This window comes from Colobus angolensis, unplaced genomic scaffold, assembly GCF_000951035.1.
Source record: "Colobus angolensis palliatus isolate OR3802 unplaced genomic scaffold, Cang.pa_1.0 Scaffold48, whole genome shotgun sequence".
NCBI classification, from domain to species: Eukaryota; Metazoa; Chordata; class Mammalia; order Primates; family Cercopithecidae; genus Colobus; species Colobus angolensis.
Genome location: NW_012118265.1, coordinates 2,644,172 through 2,662,664, shown reverse-complemented (window position 1 = coordinate 2,662,664; position 18,493 = coordinate 2,644,172). Strand labels below are relative to the sequence as shown.

Genomic DNA, 18,493 nt, shown 5'->3' with positions numbered 1-18,493 from the left:
TCTCTGGAATGATGCCATTGTATCAATTCCAAGCCACTCTCTCTACTAGTCTCACAGCCTGCAAGGGCTGAGGGGCTCTCCTGTGGCTAGGATTGCAAGAATCCATGGTTGAAGTATGGACTGCTGAAGATCTCTCACTTATCTTTTTCCCACACTGGGGAGCCTCTCCTGGCTCCCAGCCAATCTGAGCAGTGACAGCTGCCTTGCTTCCCTTTCCTTCTGTGTCTCAGATGTTCTTTGACACTTTCCTGCCGAATTCCAGCGTTCTCTCTTCGATGCTCTATCCAACTTGTGATTATCTACTCAGTGTTTTGGTCCTTCTTTGTGAATGTGAGTGCTGGGTGCCTTTAGTCCTTTGCTTACATTTTAAGCTTATCAATAAATTACTTAATCTGTGTAATGGAAATTTTGTATTGAATGTCAGAAAGATAACTGGGCTTAGAGCAAAAAACTAGATTTAGATTTAGGGCTTACTCTCATTTTATATTGACTAAAATAAGTATGAATTAATAGATTCATTTTGCTTGATCCTCCTGGCTGTAAAATTCTATGATGTTTTGGCACAGCAAGTTACCACTTCATTGTTAGGAAATACTTCTTCTTAGAGGCTCCTTTTTATTATAATAATTTTAAAAATAATAACATCTATCTTTTTAATATTATAGCATCTCTGCAAATAGTTGTTTTAATAGCAATATTTGTTATTACCTGCCTGACATATCTTTTTAATTTTTATTCCAAAAGAAAGTTTGACAAATAACTAGGTAAATACATATAGATAATTATATATATATATGTGCATAGACAAAAGACTGAAAGGATATTTACATAAAATATTGACTATGGTAATATATAGATGGGATTACGGAGATTTCTGTTTTCTTTGTTGTATTTTTCTTTCTTTTTCAAATTTTAGATAATGAGCATGCATTACTTTTATAATCGGAAATAAATTACAAATATTTTAAACAAATGTGTTTGGATTCTTTCTATCTTTTCACATGATAACTGTAAATATAAAAGTTCTTTGTGTGTCTACCTTCTCTGCACAGTAAATCCCAGTTATTTTTCGAACGAAGTCCAATCAGAATTGGAGGAACTTACAAAAAACTCGTTTACCGTGAATATACAGATGCTTCCTTCCAAACACAGAAGGCAAGAGAAGAACACCTTGGAATCCTTGGTAAAATTCTATTCATAGCTTGTGGGGTTATAAACATTATTTATAAATATTCTGCAATCAAAATAGTATTCATCAACTCAGTTAAAGAGTTTAGCGATAATATTATAGCCTTATGAAAATAATACATCAATTCACCCAATGACTTTATTTTATTTTATTTGAGACAGTCTTACTCTGTTGCCCAGGATGGAGTGCAGTGGTGTGACCTCTGTTTACTGCAACCTTTGCCTCTCAGGCTCAAATGATCCTCTCATCTCAGCCTCTGGAATAGCTGGGACTACAGGAACACACCATCGTACTCAGCTAATTTTTGTGATGTTTTTGTTTTGTTTTTTTGAGATAGGGTCTCACTCTTTTGCCCAGGTTGGAGTGCAATGGCACAATCTCAGCTCACTGCAATCTCTCCTCTCAGATTCAAGCAATTCTCGTGCTTCAGCCTCCCAAGTAGCTGGGACCACAGACACACATCGCCACACCCAGCTAATTTTTGTATTTTTTGTAGAGACCGGGTTTCAACACGTTGCCCAGGCTGGTCTCGAACTCCTGGGCTCAAGCCATCTGCCCATCTTGGCCTTCCAAATTGCTGGGATTACAAGCGTGAGCCACTGAGCCCAGCCCACCATGATTTTAACTACATTCTTTGTTCCTATAAATCGAAAGAGACTAATCTTCATCTAATATCTAATATCTTTGATTCAAAGTGACTTTATAAGACCTTGAATCATCTAGTCTTCTTGCAGTTGCACCCATTTCTGGGTTCATGGCATCATCCCTTTAATTTCTTCCTAAAAGAACTTTACTCAAGTAACACAACTTGACAGTTAATTAACTTTATGAAAACAAAGGATAACTACTAACTCTGTTGGTTTCTAGGCCCTGTTATTAAGGCAGAGGTGGGACAGACCATCAAAATCACTTTCTATAACAATGCTTCCCTACCACTCAGCATTCAGCCTCATGGACTCCTTTACAACAAGAGCAAAGAGGGTTCATTCTACAAAACACCTGGAGAAAGTAAGTAGAGCTCAAGGGAGGTCCAAGTGAGCCATACCGCCACATAATGCCAGCAAGAAATATAACTCCTATTGTGCAGCCTACCTGTCACAGTGTAACAGCTCTGCATACTTATTGTGGCAGAGTTATTACTTTAGTTCCTATTCAACTGTCACCCAAAGAGAAAGATCTGTTCTTGCTCTCAGAGATCTCACAGTCTAGACTAGTGTACTTATGGTTTTAGGTTATAGTCTATAAATGTTTATTTCTTGTTAGGTACCCCTCCACCCTCTTCACATGTAAATCCTGGCACAACATTTGTCTATACATGGGAAGTTCCAAAAGATGTGGGTCCCACCTCCACAGATCCCATCTGCTTGACCTGGTTCTATTACTCTTCAGTAAATGGGAAAAGAAACATCAACAGTGGCCTTCTGGGGCCTCTCCTTGTATGTAGAAATGGAAGTCTTGGAGAGGATGGCAAACAGGTGAGTCCTGAGGCATATGGCCCGGTAACCCTTGGTGAGAGGTGCCTGAGACAGAACTGTAGAGGAATGACAATGTCTCAGGGCCAGAGGAATCAGCAGCTTCAACTTCTGTGTACTGATGTCTCCCAAGTCTATTCTTTCCTCAACTAAACACCTGGTTCTGCCCAATAAACATGCACCCTGGCATGTCCAACAGACATCTCATCCTTTTGGGCAGATGTTTACTGCCCCTCTCTTTCCTAAATCAGTCTCTTTTCTTCCTCTGTTCTATCCCTTAGTTAATAATATCACCAAACCTTGGACTTTCATCAACAACTCCTTCTGTCTCGTGTACACATTTATCACTAAGTCTCCAATACGTCTGCATTATTTTAGGCACTGTCATCTCTTTCTGAATTCCTTTCATTTTTAACTTCTGTCTCCACTCTTACCTTGCTTTAGTACAGCTAGTCCACATCCCTCCCTAAGGAATCTGGTTATAGCACTCCCTGAAACAAAAATCTCCCCACAATTTGTTGACTCAGAAGCCAACACATCAGATCCTGACAATTCCTTCAGATTTATGTCCCCTCCCACCCCTACACTGCAGAATTCCCTTCTTCTAAATGGCAAAGTAGAATTCTGCATTATGGTGGAATTAGCTCCTTAGGCCCTGAGTAAGGAAGGTTATTTGACATCTTTGATTTTCCCCTCTTCTCTCCATCTGGAATGGCCTTTCCTCACTGTTTTATCTGCCAAAAGTGGGAGACATTTTTGAAACTCAGACTGAGAGTACCTTCCTTTGGATGATGTTCCCTGACTAAAGTCAGTTGAAGCTCCTGCAGGTTACCATAGTCCCTTAGGTATGTTTCTCTTAGAATATTTATCCATGCAATTGTTTTCATTGGCCTGTTTCTTCCACTAGGCTGTTTCTAGTGGAAGTATACACAAGATTTTCTAGAAAGTTTCTAGAAAGTATACACAAGATTTTATTAATTTTTAAATAATAACCACAGCTCCTCTTGGGCATATAATAGGTGCTCAATAAATGTTAATTAGGTGAGTTTCCCTTTTTTCTCACTCAGAAGTGAACTAATATCTAGTTTTTTTCTACATTTATATAAAAAGTATAGGTAACAAAGCTTTATAAATCCATACATATATAACAATGTATATCTTATTCAAATTATAAATATATATTTATATTTATCTATATGAGTCATATTTATAGTGTCATCATTCTTATAACACATATAATTTTTACATTTAATCTAGTAATATGTTTATATTAAATTCATTCAAAAGCCCTAAAAATTCAGACTTTCTAGAATTGAAAACTATTTATTTAACTTACTTTCCATAGAGTACATTATGTTAAAAGCCACTATAAACATCTCATGGTTTAGTTTATGAAGTTTAGATATAGGAATCTCTGGAGTAAACACTTTATATTAAAAAAGTCATAGAGATTTCTCCCAACTTCTTAGTTCTGTGATAATTCATTCACTGGGACTTGTGCCTTTCTATGGACTATCCAAAATCAGGAAGTCCATTGATCAAATTTTTCACAAGTACACAATCTCCTTGTGTGGGAAACACTGTATGCAGATCAACCATTTGGCTAGATTTGAATGTGGACTGTCTATACTTCATGTCTATTCCTTTTTCTATTCTCTTCCACAGAAAGGAGTAGACAAAGAGTTTTACCTACTTGCCACAATATTTGATGAAGATGAAAGTGATCTCTTGGAGGAAAATATCAGAACGTTTATCACAGAGCCTGAAAACATAGATAAAGAGGATCCAGACTTCCAAGCCTCAAATAAGATGTACTGTACGAAACAATTTAACTTACAAGATAAATGCATTAAACACTGAATTTTATTTTGCCTAAAGAACTATGGATTAAAACCGACTTAGGTTTTCTCCACAACGGTCGGCTAATACACTTATGTTTCCTTTAAATATCATTTCCCAGTCAGGTGCGGTGGTTCACACCTGTAATCCCAGCACTTTGAGAGGCCGAGGTGGGTGGATCACCTGAGGTCAGGAGTTTGATACAAGCCTGGCCAACATGGTGAAACCCCGTCTCTACTAAAAATACAAAAATTAGCTGGGAGAGGTGGCGCATGCCTGTAATCCCAGCTACTTGGGAGGCTGAGGCAGGAGAATCGCTTGAACCCAGGAAGCAGAGGTTGCAGTGAGCTGAGATCGTGCCATTGCCCTCCAGCCTGGGTAACAAGAGCAAAACTCCATCTCAAAAAATAAATAAATGTATACATAATAAGTAAATATCATTTCCTAAGAAGAATATTGTCTACTAGGGTGATTATTTTGAATTTAACTTAGCAAATATTTACCAACACCTTCTTGGTGCAATATATTTTATCTATAGTTAAATGTTAAAAGTCACATACTTCTCTATTGCCAAATTCGAAGAGTGGGTGGAGTAGGGTGTTTGTTGAGCTGGTTGGGTGGGTTGGTAGGTGGCTGGTTGGTTGGTTGTTGGTTTTTGAAGACTGTACAGTGCAGTGGGAAAAGGATTGATCCAGAATCTGGAGACATGGACTTTGGTCTTAACATTTTCATTTATTAGCCATATGACATTGGACAAGTAACTACTTCTCTGGCCTTGGTTTCCTCAACTCTAAAAGGAAGGGCTTGACTGGAATAACCCAGTGAGAGTATCATGGAATTCTGTCATTCTCTAATTCTATAATGTCAGTTTTAGCCCCCATGAAGTGATTAAATAACAATAGAGGAGAGGAAAGTTGAAAAAATTGCTTTGCTTTTTTTACATAAATGAGCTGCTTCATGATTAATGTTTTGTTGGGTTTCAAAAGATATCAAGTACCAGTACATTAAATACTCTTTCCTTTGTTACAAATGCCTTGCAGCCATAAATGGATACATGTATGGAAATCTGCCTGGATTGGATATGCGCTTAGGAGACAATGTTTTGTGGCACGTTTTTAGTGTAGGATCAGTGGAAGATTTACACGGGATATATTTTTCAGGAAATACCTTCACTTCTGTAGGAGCAAGAAAGGACACAATACCTGTGTTTCCTCATATTTCTCAGACGCTTTGGATGACACCTGATTCTATAGGTGAGCAGTGGGTCTTTTCATTCAGCCTGAAACATTAAAGTATGCAGAAGCACTATCTTCATATGCACTGAATATTCTGTACAGGAAAAAAAAAAAAATTGAACTGATACAAACAATGCTTGAGAAACCTTTGCCCTGCTCCATTTCATTTGTAAGAGCCTTAGTGTCACATTTTCCTGTACACATAAATCCCCTCAGTTTTTTCAGGTCCTCTTCCTAGTCCTTTAGGCTTTAAACCATCCCAATGCTCTTCAAACATGATGCAGATGTTTTAAACCCTTTAAACTCATTTTCATTCTGTTGTCTTCTGCATTTCTTACTCTTCAGTCCATTTGTTTCCCAGGCCTTTCTTCTGCTTCGACCTTACCCTGCTGCCTTGTGCCTTCCTCTTTCTATCCTCTTTACTAGCTTTGCTCTCTAGATCAATGTTTTAGCTTCAGTGACATTGATCCTTGCTGGCAACATTTTTTTTTTTAAGAAGGCACCCCATATCAAAGAACTGTGTGGGGATCAAAGGAAACCAGCCTTCTTTCTGAATCTCATTTTCTCATTTGTAAAACAGGAATTGTAAAAACTTGTAATCTGCAAAAAGGAATAGACAGTGATCAATGAGATAGGTAAAGTATAGTAAAGTGCCTGGCATATGTTAGACTTTCAATAAATGCGAGTTCCTTCTTTAATCCAGTAGATCAACCCTTGTCCTTTATACCTGTCCCCCCATAATCCATCTATCTTGGTCAAAAATGACTGATACCAACCAAAACCTGGCTATATGATAAACTACTGTGTAAATCCCATGAATTGGTATCTTGACTCTTTGTGATGCCAGATATTCATTTGACTACATTTTCTTCATTTCAACATTTAAAATTTTACTTTTCAAACAAGCAAAATTTGTGATTCAGAGTAATTGGAGGGGAAAAGAAAGAGATCTTTGGCTGGGTGCGGTGGCTCACGACTGTAATCCCAGCACTTTGGGAGGCCAAGACAGGTGGATCATGAGGTCAGGAGATCGAGACCATCCTGCCTAACACGGTGAAACCTCATCTGTACTAAAAATACAAAAAACCTAGCTGGGCGTAGTGGCGGGCGCCTGTAGTCCCAGTTAGTCGGGAGGCTGAGGCAGGAGAATGGTGTGAACACAGGAGGTGGAGCTTACAGTGAGAGATCGCACCACTGCACTCCACCCTGGTCAACAGAGCAAGACTCAGTCTCAAAAAAAAAAAAAAAGAAAAAAGAAAAGAGAGAGATCTTTCTCTGGTGCTTTTTTCCCTCCTCTTTGTTAGAGATGTACCTCCATGCTCATTCAGTGACAAGTTATTTCTTTTCCCTGCCCCAGTTCTTCCTCTCCTCTCCCCTGCAGGTGTTTTTCTGGATTTAAAAACTACCTTGTCTCATTCTCTTTTCCAAGGCATATCAACTGTAGCAAACAAGTGGAGACACGTACACTATATGTCAAACATGGTGCTAGAGCTTGTATAGGGATTATTTCGTTTTAAACAAATTCTTTTTCTCAAACCCTCTGAGTCTGAAGGTTTTGCTTCCTCGTACATCTTCTTAAACCTTACTCTCCACAAAAGTCACAGCAACAACAGAAATATGTAGAGTTGAAAAGAGCATTCATCAAGAAGCAGTGTCAGCACGTGGTGGGCCTAAAATTACCAAGGTAAAAGAAAGAAAACTGGAATTCAGGTGGAATGTTCTGGTCGGAATCAGGCTAGAGTTTTTTTTGTTATGGTGGTTTGTTTTTGTTTTTGTCATTGTTTTGGATTTTTAATTGTATTTTTAATGTATTCAACTTTTTTTCACTCCCTCCTCTGCTACCTACCACTCTGATCAAAGCCATCATCTCTCATCGATTGTTTTTGATAGCCTCTCAACAGATCCCGTTTCTTCCACCATTGTACACGCCAGTCTATTCTCAGCACAGCTGCTAGAGTGTCCTTATACCCTTCATTGACTTAAAATCCCATAGTGGCTCTCCATTTCACTCAGTGAAAGCTATCATGTATTCAGTGGCCCACAAGGGCTCCACGACCTGGCCCTCCGCTCACTAGTACTTTCACCCTTGCTCCCTCCCTCCAGACACACTGGCCTCTTGGGTAGTCTTCATACACACCAAACAGTCTCCTGGCTGGGGGCCTTTGCTACCTGTTTCTTCTGCCTAGAGAGAACACACTTTTATACTTTTCCTCCAGACCCACCTCATCTCTTATAAACTTTTGCCCAGATATCACCCTCTCATCAAGGCCTACCCTGCTTACCCATGATATTGCTCACTGCTGTCTTGAGCCCTTCCCAACATCCAGAATTCTCAGTCCTCCTTACGCTGTTTTCCTTTTTTTCTTTAATCATCGCTCTTACCACCTTCCAGCATACATACAAGTTGCTTAACATGTTTCTTGTCTGTCTCCACAACACCTTGCAATATGAACTCTGAGAGCAAGAATTTTTAACTATTTTGTTCTCTGATGTTTCCTGAATGCCTAGAAATACGTCTGACACAGAGAAGGTGATCAATAAATATTTGTTGAATTAATGAAAGAATGAATGAATGATTTTACTATACTTCTTTTGAGGGTTGCAGCTTATGAATAATTTTACAGAGGAAAGAAATCTGAAGGCAAAGCTTTAACCATTCCTTTCTTATTCGTCTGTAGGAACTTTTGATTTGGTTTGCATAACGATAAAACACAATCTAGGAGGTATGAAACATAAATATCATGTGAGGCAATGTGGGAAGCCAAACCCTGATCAAACACCATACCAGGAGGAGAAAATTATTTACATTGCAGCCGAGGAAATGGAATGGGATTATTCTCCTAGCAGAAAGTGGGAGAATGAACTCCACTGCTTACAAAGAGAGAAGTATGGTGATAGCTCCAGTCTCTAAATGGGAAGGGTTCTAAGGGTTCTTTCTGAGTCTTCCTCTCTTTCCTTTCAGTCTGTCTGTGTGTGTCTATGCCTGTGTATGTGTTGTATTTATTTGTGTTTGGTATGGTGGGTGTGTGGGGTATATTTACTTGTGTTTGTTATGGTGTTTGTGTGCATAACGGGTATATGGGTGTGATATTTGTGTGTTTAGGATATTCTCAATTATAAATCACTTCAAAATTTGTGTGTGTGTGTGTGTGTGAGCATGTGTGTGACATATTCAATTGCAAAGGGCTTCAAATCTTTCTAAATGTCTATATAACTTACTTATGGGTTTTATTTCTTTCTGCCTGTCTTTTCACTTCTTGCATCCTTCCTGGACGTATGTTACTGTCTGATCTCACCATAGGAACAGTTACATAACTTCAGCTACTTTCAGTATTTACAATCTGTCAGGTTTTTCTTTTGTCTTCACTTTCTTCTACCTCTGTTCTTCTGAGAACTTCAAATTAAAGACAGCCGTTTTTCTCTTTTTGTACAATTTGATTTCTTTTTCTGGTTTTTCTCTTACTATTTATAAAAACTAAATTTTATCCAGAAAATATGCTTTAAAATGTAGAGTGAATAACTATCTTGCTAGAATTAATATATTTTTTAAAAAGATGACTTACAGTTCTAGGTAAAACCGCTTCCAGATATAAGAAGTTTTCCATATGAGTTCTTTGTCTAAATTAATGGTTAAATTAACTAACTTTGTGGGTTTTTTTTTTGTTTTTGCTTTTATTTTCTTAAAGCCAAACGAGCATGTTTGTGGATAAAAGTGGAACACTTCTTGGGTCCAAATACAAGAAAGTCTTATATCGTCAATATGATGATGACACCTTCACAAACCAAACAAAAAGGAATGAAGATGAAAAACATCTTGATATACTAGGTATTGATATACCGTAAGATTGGTTTTTGAGTTTTTCTTGTCTTCAGCCATTAGAAATTGTTGTACACATGGAGGCCGTTGTCAACCTCTACTTTGAAAGAGGAAAGTTCCTGTAATTCTAATTTGTTTGCTGATAGGCATTTTCACTGGGGAAAAAAATGATTCAAGTGTTGTTTCCTAAAAAATAAAGAGAATGTGGAAAAGTAATGTGCTCAGTGTCAGATTACCTGGATTCTTGCTCTCAGAATTAAAAAATTCTAGAAAGGAGTTTAGAAGTAGCATTAGGGGTCATTTCAATAAAATTAAAACAAAGTCCAGGGGACCCTAGTATAGTGAGGAAAGGAACTTCTTTATATAAATTTAAGTGTCTTCTGTCTGAGTGAGGAAATTACAACTCTTTCTTCCACCCTTGATAGATCAACTAGGAAACCTCTGAGTCACCCCGGGTGCCCACATGCGACATTTCCACACGACCAACTCCTGTTTCAGTCTTAATATCTATGTGTATGTTAGAGGTTATTTTATGATGTGGGACTCTGAGGAGATGGATTTACATGCTGATGAAGAGGAACTTTTGCTCCTCTTGGCTCTCCGTGAGCCTCTAGAGCTTGTCTCTTTGTGAGCCCTGGAGGGAAGCCTCTTTGGAGGGAAGCCTATGCTATCCTGTTGCTGCTGCTTTTGAGTGGGCTCTTATCTTTAGTAACCACAGGATGTTTCTTTTCTCTAGGATTCTGGCTGAATGCATGAAGATAAATAATGCAATCTGACCCTCAAGGTTCTATTATTATGTATGCAAAAAGGAAAACACTTATTAAAAAAAAAATGCATATTGTTTGGGGAGGTGAAATGGTCACAGGGAGCAAAGAGGCCCTGTCTTTAGCTAGCATTTAGCCTCCAGCAGGCATCTTCAGGGCTCTAATTTTAGTAACTGTAGCACAGGTCTGCAGAGTTCTTGCTGCTTATCTCATCTCAAAACCACCTGTGTTTCATAAATTTTCAGAGCCACTGATTCAATCTGCTTCCAAATAGAAAGATTTAAAATTAATTTTATACCTGTAGTTCTTGGCTTAGGATGAAAGGGAGCGAGAGTAAAATGAAGGTTTTTAGTCTGTAAGAGAAAAAATCACTTTGGGTCAATAAACAGGCCTTGCAGTGCCTTGCAATCCTCCAGTAGAATAAGAAGCAAGAGAATAAAAGCCTTGAAATTTCAGATTGGTCAAGAAAGAAAAGAAAGGGTTTCATCTTTAAATTGTATGTTTTCCTAGGCATAAACCGATGTTCATTAAAATAAGTTTTCTGGCAAAAACAAAACAAAACAAAACAAAAACTCATAAAATTCTAAATGATTTAAAAATTTCAGGCAAAAACCATGTCTCATAAATCAGCAGTGATCTACTTGTTAAATGTTTTTATTTCATTTGGCTGCATGTTAAGTAAAAGGATAAGAATAAGTCACTGTGTAAATACTTAAGAAGACAGATGACTCATAATTTAAAATAAATAACAATTATCCAGACATATTCCTTTTTATATTCTCTAGGTCCATTAATATTGCTCAACCCTGGTCAAAAAATTCAAATTATCTTTAAAAATAAAGCCTCAAGACTGTATTCTATTCATGCTCATGGAGTGAAAACAAATAATTCCACTGTTGTTCCAACTCAGCCAGGTAATTATTCTGGGAGAAAAAAAAAAATCCCCAAAGCTTTTATGCAGGACTACAAGGCTAATGTTCTTTTAAATATATGGGTGCAGTTCCAGATGAGACAGACCAGTGGACTAGTAAGATGGGCCTGAAGAAAGCATTTGGCGGGGAAGTTCCTTCTGCAAGTCAAGTTTACTTTCAGATTGGGGCACCATGAGCAAAACTGTGAAGTGAAGGTTTGGTCTTCAGGGACCACCTCTCCAGTGTATCAATTTATCCTGTAGATCCACCCTCCCTTCCACCTCTTTACCTGTCCAGCTGCCAGGTATTCTTATACTATATTTAATCTCTCCAACTAAGGTGCTAAAGTAGGAGTTAAGTACAAGATGCAATATGTGAGAAAGTAGGGGAGGATTGAGCCAATAAGAGGAAATGATGGACTCCATGTATTAACATTTCCATGAAATGGAATCACTGCTACACAGCATGCCACTCAACATAATTAACTCAGAAGAACCTTAATATTTTTTAATAAAAAATGCCCATTAAGCAGACTCTGATATGAGGATTTGTGTGTAGATAGTGCTCTTGGAATCAGCTAATATGGAAAGAATGAGAAATGAGTAGGATTGGACAGGGAGTGAAGTTGAGCAGAGATGCAGCCTCAACAGAAATCACAGCCAACCCCGCTGTGAAGATAGGGTGACCCTCAGCTGTCCTAAGCTGGAGTGAGAGAGCTGGGCTGCTATGTCCCTGCAGCAGTCATTAGATGCAATCTTGAGCAAGGTGGCTTTCTTCAGCCAAAATTCTCTCTAAAGCGGGCTGACACCTGCTGGAGTGAAATGTTCTTCATTCTTGATTGGGGATCTAGGGGTGGCATCAGAATGTCCACTATAGTTGCTCACCAAAACAAGTAGTTTTGGAAATTAAGAGTATCAATGAAAGCCAAATTCAGAAAGAAAAGATTTGTAAAGCAGAGGGACTGATGATAGACTTTGATGGTGGGCGAAATATTTCTTTTTGTTTTTAACAACAGTCTTATGGTCTGTTGAGTCTCGTATTAAGGGAGTTTGCAAGTCAGCCCTCTGTTCTGATTGGTTAGGAAAGGATCTACTACATGCATTCCACAAACACTTCTGACTACTCTACCTGCTATATGCCAGGCATTGTGTGGTGTACTGGAAGGCAAGGGTTAGTGCTAAGCAGATTGTTACAGATTTGGGAGCTGGGGGTAGGGTTGGTTAATGTCACAGGACTGTAACTCCCATGGAGCTTTGGAAGTGGGAGACACAGGATTATGGTGGGGAGGGAGCAAAAGAATTTTACTGCAAGAATATAGAATTAAGATCCAATGGGACTAATATGCACAGCCTTGAGGGCAGGGAGGAGGTACATGTAGATCCACCCATTGGAAGGTTCAGAACTGGGATTCAAGGCTTTGTCACATTGAGTAATTGCCACATTGACTAAGATCAGAAAGCAAGAAGTGAAACCAGAAGTGAAAGTTAGGACTATGCTGCCTACTATTTTTATAGCTTTAGTGTTTGCTCATCGTCTGGTTCTCCATAAAGAAGTCTGATTTTAAAAGCTCTATTTAAATACAATTCATTTGTCTATTTCAGGAGAGATTCAAATATATAATTGGCAGATACCTGATAGAACTGGTCCTACCTCACTGGACTTTGAATGCATACCTTGGTTTTACTATTCAACTGTATCTGTGGCTAAGGTAAAGTTTAAATCAAATAAGAGTTCTTATCCTATCTCCTCCTAGAAATTATAATGGAAGAAAGAAGGTGTTTATCATTGTTCTTAAAAATCTTAGTTCTGTGTAAACTTTCCATTAAGTAACTTAACTACTGTTCAGCTTTTATTCCTACATGGGTCTGCATTTTTCAAAAGCAAAATAAATTATTACATTATGATTACTTAAGTTTATAATTCTTTGCATAATCTCACTGTGAATTGAAAAATATAACTAATTATATAATAATAGACTATACTTTGTTCCACTGAATAGTATTTGAATTACAGAAAACAACATACTGTAAAGAATTTTAAAATTCAGTTGGATGTGGTGGCTGATGCCTATATAAAAAATTTTAAAATTAGCCAGGCACAGTGGCACTTGCTGTAGTCCTAGCTATGGGAGGCTGAGATAGGAGGATTGCTTGAGTCCAGGAGTTCAAGATTATGCTGAGCTATGGTCACACTATTGCCTAGGTGACACAGCAAGACTCGGTCTCTAAACAATAATAATAATAGTAACAATAGTAATAATAAATGAAGAATGGTATAATTCTATAATTAATAAGAAATGAATATATGCATATTGTGTGTGTGTGTGTGTAGGGGATGTATGTGTGTGTTTATATTTAAAACTCTCAACTATAGGGTTCGAGTTTATTTGCACTGAAAAAAAAACAGTGCAAGTGTTCTGTTTGAACTCTTACCTTGGCCCACTCTGCCTGGAACAAGAATCTACACAGAGATTTAATTCAAAAACAAAATGAAGACTCTCAACTAAAAGTTGCTGCAGGGGCAAAAGCACAAAGGTGAAAGGACTAACTCCTTCAGACTTCCTGCCAACCAACTTCAATGCCAGGAATTCTAATTAAAACCAAAATTCTTTTTTTATTAAAATGTCAAAAATAGAGCTAAATCCACTGAAAAATGTATCTAAAATCCCTTTCAGAGGTCTGTTGTTCTCTTTAGACTTCAACTCTAATGAATGAGGTTACAATTTTTCTTCAATCAAGCATTGAGCACGTCAAACATTTTGTACCTCACTCTCAGAATCCTGATAATTAAAAACTCAGGATCTGACTTCATTAAAAACTAAAACTTGAATCTACTTCTTTTATTTTGTGAGGGAAAATGTTAGTTGTGGCCACAGTGAATGATCTTGCTTTGCCTCCTCAGGACCTTTACAGTGGACTGGTAGGCCCTCTGATGGTATGCCGCAAAGACATCAACCCCAGCATAGTTCACCGTGTTCTCCACTTCATGGTTTTCGATGAGAATGAATCCTGGTACTTTGAAGACAATATCAACACCTATGCTTCAGAGCCAAACAAAGTGGACAAGGAAGATGATACTTTTCAACTCAGCAACCACATGCATGGTAACATTCACTCACTGACTCACCAGTGGTAACCCACAGGTTGCTCTGCACAAATGAAACAGATGAAAGGGCCTCACTCAGCATAATTTATAGAATTCAACTACATAGGACTGGTATAGATCATGTAGACCAGGGATCGGCAAATTTTTTCTGCAAGGGCCAGATAGTAAAGAAGTTAGGCTTGCAGGTCACATGGTCTCTGTCATAAGCCATACTCTACCCTGCCACTGTAGAACGAAAGTAGTCATAGACAATAGGAAAGCAAATGAAAGTGACTGAGACCCAAAAACTTCATTTATGGATGCTGAAATTTTTATCTCATATACCATGTCAAGAAATAATATTATTTACCTTTTTTTTCAACGATTTAGAAATTTTAAAACCATTCTCAGCTCATGGACTGCAGTAACAGAGGCAGTGTGTTGGGCCTTGCCCATATGCCACAGACTACTGACTTAGCCAGCACAGCAAATGCTCATGCTTTCTAGAGCTATGCAGACAATGTAAAACCAGGAACATCAGCTGTCATTTCAGGAAGGCCTTACTATCATAATTTTCTAAGTATTTTGCCTGGATGAACACAGGGAGAGGTGGGGCTTGGAGCAAACTAAAGTGAACATGGCCCCACCCACCCTTCCATCACATTACCTTCACAGGCAGAAGTTTTGAAAACTTCATGCTCATCAACCAAAATTATTTTATACGTTGACTGTGACTAGATGCATCTAGGTACATCTAGATGACCTCCCCCCATCTAGAATCACAGTAACAAGACAATTATTCCAATAGAAAGCACATAAACAATCTCACTTACTTTCTTAGCCAGCGAAACTTCTGGTCTTCAGCCGCTCAGCTGAGAGGGCTCAGAGATATGACTGGGTAAAAGATCCTTAACTAAGGCAAATTCAAATATACTAATTTCCCACTTCTAAGGTTTCTTTTTTCTTTTTTAGAAACATATGTAAATTTAAAGTTAATTCAAGGGTGACATCCATTTTACCAATAGTCTTTTAAATAAGTGTCATAGAGGGCACAAAGCACCTTGCAAGGCCCTAAAGAGATACAAAGGCCCATAATATGGGTCATCTGCCCTCATGTTGTTTACAGTCTAAGGGACGCCAGACTTGCGACAATCCAAGGAGTATGACGCGAGGTGGGATGCTGTCATGGGAATTTAAACACAGTGCAGTGCTTTAAATCCTTATTTGGAAGATTTGGAAAGGCTTCATGATAGGGAAGAGACATTCAAGTTGATTTTTTAAGGTTGCATAGGAGTCTGTCCACTTAGAAAAGGAGGGAAATGACGTTCTGGATAGACGGAAGAATGCGATCTAAGTCACATAGCACTTGGGAAGAAAGAGCCAACAGAATTGTGGAAGACCTCAAACACCTTGTTAAGAATTTAGACTTAATCTAAACCAGAGTTTCTTAACTTCCTGACCTTTTAGGTTAAATAACTCTTTGTTGTATGGAGTTATCCAGTGCATTGTAGATGTTTATCAGCATCTATATCCTCCACCTGCTAGATGCCAGTAGCATCTCCCCACAAGTTATGACAACCAAAAATATTTCTAGGCATTGCCAAATGTCTCTTGCGGAACAAAATCACCACCTGTAGAGAACCACTGTACTAAAGCACCAAGTATACTGAGCTAGGGATTGGTGGGGATAGATTTTAGGAATAACTCTGGCACTCGTCTGGGCACTTGTACTCCAAGTATATGGCCCAAGGACCAGCCGCATGAGCATCATTTGGGAGTTTGCTAGAAATACAGAATTTCAGGCTTCACAGACCTAAGTCAGAATCTGAATTTTAACAAAATCCCCAGGCCATATTCACATTAAAGTGTGAGAAGCACTAGTCTAGAGCAGTGTCTTCTAGTTTCTTCTATTACATCCCTCCATCAGCTGAAAGCATTAGAGTTTTAGCCTCCATAGATATATTAGTTATAGTTTATATACTTGCACCACTGTACCAATGCATTTTATACATTTTAAAGATGCACACAAAATAGCAAAGTAAAAAGAGGATATGTGTGTGTATGTGTGTGTATGTATGAGTGTGTGTGTATGTGTGTGTGTGTGTGTATGTGTGTATATATAATCTTCATATTTTATTTACATTACCCTTTGGAGACCACACCTATAGAGGATAAGAGGGGGCTCAGACCTCACAAATGGCCATTCCAGACATACAAGTGGCAGATCACAGAGGTTTGACTTAGGGCAGTTAAATAAGAATGCATGCTCTTAATATTTTTCTTTGTCTTTAATGGAGACAGGGTCTCACTATGTTGCCCAGGCTGTTCTTGAACTCCTGAACTCAAGTGATCCTCTTGCCTCAGCCTCCCAAAGTGCTAAGATTAAAAGCATGGACCACCATGCCTGGCCATTCCTGATATTCTAAGTCTCTTGTGATAATTTTAAATACACAATTCACCAATATAAGTATGCTTAGCTGTGAAATAGTCAAATTCAACCCGATTGTGTTAACACAAAGTCAGTGCCTTATTTCCTTGGGCAAAATAAACTCCTTAGAATTAGACACATCCATGAATGGATGTCTTGGTCACATGTAACAGCTTCCTCAGGCTGGGTTTAAAATGCCCATTGCTTCTGAAAACATCCATGATATTTTCTATAGGGATGATTATGCTTTTTTAAAGTGGTTATTTTTTAAAAGCCCACATTATTTTAAATCCTTGTTGAATATAATAAACTGTGCCTTTCCCTGCCACCCACAGCAATTAATGGAAGACTGTTTGGAAATAACCAAGGTCTAACATTTCACGTTGGGGATGTAGTGAATTGGTATCTGATTGGCATGGGAAATGAAGCTGACGTGCACACAGTTCACTTTCATGGCCATAGCTATGAATACAAGGTAAGAGCCTTTGACGGGTCCATATACTGTGAGGCCTTGTAAACCAGTTATGGGGTAGTATGGCAGGATAACAGGGCTGGAAAGAAAATGACCAAGCCAGAAATTTGATCCATATCATCTATATCAGGTACAAGAAAATAATTATAATTTAGCTTTTTATATCCCATGGACGCTTGATAAATGCTGACCAAAGAATGAAATGCCAACCAAAGAAAGAGATTCTCACTCTAATCTATTGTTAGTTAATAGATAAATAAGACTTTTATAGTCATTTCTAGTTTTTCACTTTCTATCCCAACTTAAAAAAATTTTTTTATGCCCTCAGTAACATAAAGAAAAATACTCTGAATGCGCATATGCATTTTGCCACATTAGCTTTCTCTTCTATGTTTTTTTCTGAATGCAATTCAAAGTACGTTGCAAACTTTATGACTCTTTACCCCTAAATACTGAATCATCCCTAAGAATAAGGACAGTCTCCACCCCAACTACAATAAAATGATCACATCCCCAAATTAACATTAATTCAATAATATAGTCTAATGTACAATCCATTCAAATATCCCAAGTTGTCCTAAAAATGTTCCGTATAGCTGTTTTTTGTTTGTTTGTTTTTTTTAATCTAGGACCTGATCAAGATGCATACATAGCATTTGGTTGCCATTGCCATACCGTTCCTAAAATCTGAAGAGATCCCCTTGCCTTTTAAAAAAATTCCTCCCTCATAACATTTCATTCTTGAAGGGTCCAGGCCAGCTGTTTTGTAGAATGTTCCATATTCTGCATTGGCCTGATAGTTTCCTCATGATTGGATCCATGTTTAACAAATTTGCCAAGAACACCACAAAGGTGATGTTGTATGCTCCCCATGCATCGCATCAAGAGGTACATGATGGCAATAGGTCCTCATATTGCTGAGGCTAAGTTTAAGAACTTGATTAAGGTGATTCTGAGAATATAGGAATAAAACCATATCAAAGTGATTTTCCTGTTCTCTCACTCAAAATCAGTTACACAGAAGACTTCTTTGATCTCTGGTCACAAATAAGTGCATGGAGATTTCCCTCCCTCTGCAACCAATCAATCAGTTCTGCATTGGACACCAGCTAGGTGTCCTCCAATTCAATTTCGACACTGTCTACCTGGATACAGCGTCAGATCCCACAGGTTGAGAGCTCATTTCTACATGGCTGCCCCCACTTCCAACGCCAATCATAAGCTCCAGGTTGTTTTCATATGCTTCCGTGCAGCAGGCTATAAATTGGGATTCCTATGACCC

The 18,493-nt window shown here is 38.2% G+C and overlaps 1 protein-coding gene across 1 annotated transcript in view; it reads left to right on the top strand.

The window, feature by feature from the left end:
• LOC105523888 (ceruloplasmin-like) overlaps nt 1-18,493 on the top strand; it is a 45,174-nt gene that overhangs the window by 17,326 nt on the left and 9,355 nt on the right. Inside the window, 11 exon segments of the mRNA XM_011958930.1 lie at nt 1,053-1,183; nt 2,057-2,197; nt 2,453-2,664; nt 4,327-4,477; nt 5,541-5,753; nt 8,414-8,621; nt 9,422-9,561; nt 11,102-11,230; nt 12,829-12,935; nt 14,129-14,330; nt 17,075-17,214. Of these exon segments, the coding sequence (XP_011814320.1) occupies nt 1,053-1,183; nt 2,057-2,197; nt 2,453-2,664; nt 4,327-4,477; nt 5,541-5,753; nt 8,414-8,621; nt 9,422-9,561; nt 11,102-11,230; nt 12,829-12,935; nt 14,129-14,330; nt 17,075-17,214 (1,774 nt within the window).